Genomic DNA, 6,000 nt, shown 5'->3' on the forward strand with positions numbered 1-6,000 from the left:
GCTTACAATTACGTTTTTCGACCATTTCGGTAGAGTCAAATTTGACAGAAGGTTGAAAATTTGTCACTTATCATTTTTTATATGAAAATATTTCAAAGCTGATAAAAGCTACAACCATGGGTTGTTTTTAGTTGTATTGTGCAGGAAATTGCGCACATTTCCATATATAAAACTTTGTGACGGCTAATTTGAAAACGGTGCAAACATTACCACAATCGCACGTATGATTTTTTTTCGGAAAAGATACCGTGCGGACATAAGGAAAAAGTTTTTTCATTAATTCACCATAAATCGAAATATTGTGCTAGACTTCCAATTTGTTGCAAAATTACTAAATGATTGAAAATTACTAAAATATAAGAGTTTTAGTTTACAATTGCGTTTTTCGACCATTTCGGTAGTCAAAGTTGACCGAAGGTTGAAATTTGGCACTTATCGTTATTTATATGAAAATATCTCAAAATTGATAAAAGCTACAATCATGAGTGTTTTTTTGTTGTATTCTGCATAAAAATGCGCACATTTAAATATATAATACTCTATGTAATTGCTAATTTAAAATGGTACAAAAATTATGTCAGTGACGAAATAATTTCCGAGATGTGTCACCGATACTTTTTAGTGCGCCAAGAAAGAAATTTGCGCTTGCGCGCCTGCGTAACGATTGCAAACAAAACAACACCTTGATCCGTGAACTCCCAGCATCCCCCAAGGCGCGTGATTCAAGAGTTTTAGGCTTGTAGGCCTATAAGTATATTTCCGTGAATTTTTAAAAAAACTTTTGTATGTCAACTTAAAATACGTCCAGTCGGCACCCGAGAGACAAAAATGTCGACGTAAAATACGTCCACTCGGCGTTTAAGGGTTAAATATTGACACAGCTATGGACACTTCAAGGGTTAGGCTATCATTAAAAATCTTGACAGGATTTAAGGTTGTCACAATTTTCATAATTTTCAATAATTTCCAAAAGTCCATTTGTGGTTTCTACCATTTTCCTCTTCTGCTTGTCTGCAATGTCTGTCTTGGGACCAATGCTTGAATCAAAATAGTACAATATAGAAAACCACAAAGACTAAAACATCTGTACAAGCATGTACTGCTTACTCAAAACAATAGCAGCAGAATGGGCACTCTGAAAAGAGTATGGGAACAATGCCAACTAGCAGTGACTGACTGAACCACTTTTTGTTAACAAAAAGGATTCAGCAAGTCTAATTTCCTGTTTTCTGTTTGAGCTCTGATGCAAAATTTAATCAGAATTTCGCGTTGAAATTAGATTATGTCGAATTCTAGTACGTATTGTCAAGGAATTAGGAGAAACCTTAGTGAAATAATTTAGGGAGGTGTTGTGGCATAAAGTTGGGATAATTGTTCTGAAGTTATGTGCTTCATAGCAGTTAATTCAATTTTGTCTATGTGTTAGTAGGTAATTTCAAGAGTTTTAAGGTTTAATGATAAATTTATTTCCAGTTTTCTTGAATGGTTCCCTCCTGGTGTACTGTTTGTGGTAATGGCAATACTGATACGTATGACCCATGCAATAGCCAACGCGGGTATCAGTACTTCCACATTTGCATATATAGCTGCAGAGTTCCCAGACTCTGTTGCTAAGATTTTTGTAAGTATCTGATAACTATTCTTAATATAAAGTAAATCATGAATCATCTTAACCTCCCAGGTCCCACTGTTGTTTGACTAGTGAAGGTCTGCCAGTATTGATAAAGAACAAAAAATTTTGCATCAGGAAAACCTGTAATTAATTTCTTTTCAAATATTTTTACTAATTGCTATTTGTAAATTTTTCATGTAGAATTTAAGTAAAAATATAATCTTAAGATTTACTAGTATTTTGAACAGGTGTATTCTTTCAAAATATCCTCACTTGCATGAGAGTTGAATGATCTCCCAACACAACATATATTATCATAATTCTAATCAATGACAAAATACTCCTTGTTCATTTTTCAAAAGATCTTGGATATTTGATGTTACTTCAAAATATTAAAAGGTTAATAGTCTCTCTGCTTGCTACTGTAGAGTGAATTTTCCCATTAATAAGAATATAATAATTGGAGTATATTAAGATGAAGAAAGTAAAAACTAGACAATTTTCATGGCTAAGAATTTATTCAAGATGTTCTTGTAAAATTTTGTGCATTATAGCGTTAGCCAATAATTTTTAAGTGAATTTGTGATTTTATCAGAGAAGGAACTTTTCCCCTGTTGGGTCTTTCTACTCCATAGCCAGTCGGTTTCCTTGATTTTATTTGTTTTAATTGTATTAAATTTTTTATGATTGTGACTTTCTCTTGTCATCTATTCTTCCCATTGGTTTCACTTGAGTTTTTCATTATTATTTTAATTTTGTGTGATTTGGAGATTTTTTTAATTTATTTCTATTTCCAGGCTTTCACACGAACAACGATGAATGTGGCTCAGATGTTAGGACCCATAGTTGGAGGCGCACTTTACACCTTAGGTGGCTTCAAGATGCCTTTCTTGATAATGGGGACTATACAAATGACCATGACTTTTGTAGCTGTGGGATATCTAGTAGATTATAAAGGTAAAAGGTAGTAGTATATACATAGTTTTTTTATACTGAGTTGAGGTGATCTGAGCCTCAAATTTTTACAGTTTGCTCCAGGACCTACTGTGTGTTGTAATTGCCAGGTTTCAAGTTGACTGCTGTGATCCGTAAATTTTGAGGTAAGTGGTCATTTACTGGCTCCATGAAAAGAAAGGAGCAAGATGTCCATCTGACTACTGCAAAAGTTTCATTTGTAAAATAACAAACAAAAGCTCTTTATTGTGTATAATTCTTGTAGTAACAAGTGAGTTTGTTGTAATCTGGCTGTGCTTTAGAAGTTTTTTTTTAAATGTTATTCATGAACGGGCAGTGGTACAATAGTAATTTTAATGCTTTACAACAAACTCTACTAATATTGCATGACTGTGTATACAAATGCTAAAACAATTTTATATCCCTACTGGAAATATTAGCATGGCACCTTATGAGAAATTGGTTCCAAAAATTTCCACAAAACTGGGTAATATGAAGTGTACTTAAGTATACCCCTTCAAACCCAAAAAATTTTCATCTCCAATTTTGTTGAAATTAGCAGTCTATGAAGGATTGTCTAATAACTGCACATACTTAAAAGAAGGATCAAATGTAACCTGATTCAGACTTATGATGCCTTCTATCGTGTCCAGATTTCTTGAAATTTGGCTTCAGTGCACAGATTATGGTAAGATCACCAAAGTGTACAAGGCATAGTTTAGTCGTCTGAATGATAATGAAACTGAGAAGTCACTAGTATCATGAGATATCATAGGTGGTTTCACTAATAAAAAAATGGTCTCAAACATTTGAGCTTCTGAGGAAAAAAAATTTCATATACTGAGAATTTGCTGTTTATCTGCTGTAAACGTGTTTAAATACTAAAATCCTCTGTTAAAAAACCTAAATTTTATTTATGATGTAAGTTTTGTTTTGAATGTGTGCAAGCCTCAATAGCTGTTGAGTTATTGAAGACTATAATAAATGATTCTGATGGTAAATCAGAGTTAAAGGTAAATTTGGACTTTAACGTAAGAGCTACTATTTCAATTCTTCCCCCTTTCTCTCTCCCTCTCTTGCTCTATGTTAAATGCCAAATACAGTGGTACCTTGACCTATGAGTGAATTAATATATGAGTTTTCCAAGGTGTGGGTCGTCACTCGTTCGATTTTGTGCTTTGTTACACAAGCAAAAAATTGAAGTACGAGCTTGAGATGCTGCTGCTACTTCAGTGGTGTGGTGACGAAAATTAAGATTAGCAAAGAAGAAAAAGTAAATGTGCATCTTTTCCATGAATCTCTTAAAAAGTTATATACTACATCACTGTATTCAGTAATATGGTATAGTATGTATTCTCATATTATTGTATTATAAAATACTAACGTAACGGTTTATATTTTGTTTCGAAAATCGGCTGATGGCAAATATGAGTTTAGATCACCATATTTAACTAAATTCTGAGTTCTTGCTTCTAGTTAGCATAAATCAATATCTAGATACTTTACTTATGTGAGACAAGGTTGTTTTTTGTCATACGATAAGTTTTTAAGTCAAAATATAAGTTTAATACATCTCGTTGTGATTGTGAACTAAATTTTTTGTTAATAGATTGTATTGACGGCATTTTTTTTTAGTAAAACAATTACGTGATTACGCTTGCTATTTTCACTTCATCATAATACAAGCTTTATATTATTTATAGTTTATCAGCGTGAAAACAACAGTAAAATGTGTTCTTTCAAGCCCAGTAGTTTTGATTATAAAAAGATTTTCTCTCAATTTTATCTAGGGTTTTGTTTGAGTAGTTTTATCCTTGTTGCTGATGCACGATAATAGCCATTAGTAGCTTGAACAGTTTTCTCAACTTCACAACTTTGTTTAAATTTAACAGTATAGTATTTCCTTGTTGATCTTTAATCTATAATGAATAAAGTTGTTATACATAAAAATATTTCTGTCCTAGTCTACATAACGTCATTTATAACATAACTATGGTAATTGTTTACTGCAGTACAATGGTTGATATACAAGGCAAAGAGATGTTATTCAATTCGGTTGTCCTTGAGAAAAAAAAAAAAGTTTTCTCGTTCGTTTGTTCATGGCTGTACACATTTACTCAAGGAGTATAACGTTAAAACAATACTTTCATCATTCTATTTTGCTGTTTTTGAACTTATTTAACTAGAAGATGGGGTAAAGTTAGGCTATTGTAATTTGATCTCTCGCTCCTATAGGCTATTGTAAAATTGAATTATTGTAACTTGAACACTACCTATACATGGAATAAATCTTATATCTTTACATACACATTGTATTATATTCATATACAATACGTATTTGTTAGGTAGAAATGTATTTTCCTTATTTAATAACCTGTAACATTAAAGTATGGGGTGGCATTTTGAGGGTGGGAAGGGATTAAGGACATTTTAAGTATTTTCAATGGGGAAAATTGATTTGATGTGCGAGCAAATTGACCTATGGGCTCGCCCACAGAACGTGTTAAACTTGTAGGTCAAGGTACCACTGTAATGTCTTTGTTAAGGCTTCAATAACTCATCAGCAAATTTGGACTTTAAAAAAAGCGCTATTTAAATTCTCCCCCCTTTCTCTTTCCTTCTTGCTTTCTTTGTTAAATGCCAGATGTCTTTGTGTTAAGGCTTCAATAACTCATCAGCAGAGAGAGAGAGAGAGTGAGTGAGTGAGTTACAAGGATTAGGATGTCTCGAAGACTTGTTAGTCCAACCGAGGAAATAACATGTGCTCGCTTATCTGTAGGAGCGGGTTTTACTCTTCATTCTTAGTGTGCTTTCTTTTTAACTCTTCCACACTGTTGCTGTTTACAACTTCTGGTGGCAATTTATTCTATGTGTCACATATCTTGTATGTAAAGTAGTTCCCACAATTGGATGTGCTGTAGTGTTCCCCCTCCCCCTCCAGTATTTGTGGGGATGGGTACCAGACACCCCTGTGAATAGCTCGAACCCATGACTCCCCTTTAAAAATGCTTTTAGTATCTGCCTATCTTGAAAGTTCAAATACCAAATGTATGATTAAAGTATCATCCTACATCAAATATATCATTGAATTGGTATTATTAATATACGTAATTTCAAAGTCATCTGAAACATTACACACACACACACACACACACACACACACACACACACACACACACACACACACACACACACACACACACACACACACACACCCCTACCTTACCTTACAGACCTTGCATCTTGTTTGGGTTCTCCCAGGTCCCTCAGTGTGAGGCAAATTTAATGTTTACCAGAGAGTTGCTAGTGCATCTTCCGGTATATTTTGCATCTTCCAATCTTGGATGGTCTGGGATGCATCTTAGATATTTGTCGAGCTTATTCTTAAAACACATCTACGCTCACTCCTGATATATTCCTCAGATGAGCTGGCA

The 6,000-nt window shown here is 33.6% G+C and overlaps 1 protein-coding gene across 1 annotated transcript in view; it reads left to right on the plus strand.

Moving 5' to 3' along the window:
• Positions 1–2,580, plus strand: part of LOC135217556 (MFS-type transporter SLC18B1-like) — an 88,777-nt gene extending 86,197 nt beyond the window's left edge. The window contains exons 6-7 of the mRNA XM_064253522.1: positions 1,474–1,621; positions 2,410–2,580. Of these exons, the coding sequence (XP_064109592.1) occupies positions 1,474–1,621; positions 2,410–2,580 (319 nt within the window). The remainder of the gene's footprint in view (positions 1–1,473; positions 1,622–2,409) is intronic.
• The last annotated feature ends 3,420 nt before the right edge of the window (positions 2,581–6,000 follow it).

This window comes from Macrobrachium nipponense, chromosome 7 (assembly GCF_015104395.2).
Source record: "Macrobrachium nipponense isolate FS-2020 chromosome 7, ASM1510439v2, whole genome shotgun sequence".
Lineage (NCBI taxonomy): Eukaryota > Metazoa > Arthropoda > Malacostraca > Decapoda > Palaemonidae > Macrobrachium > Macrobrachium nipponense.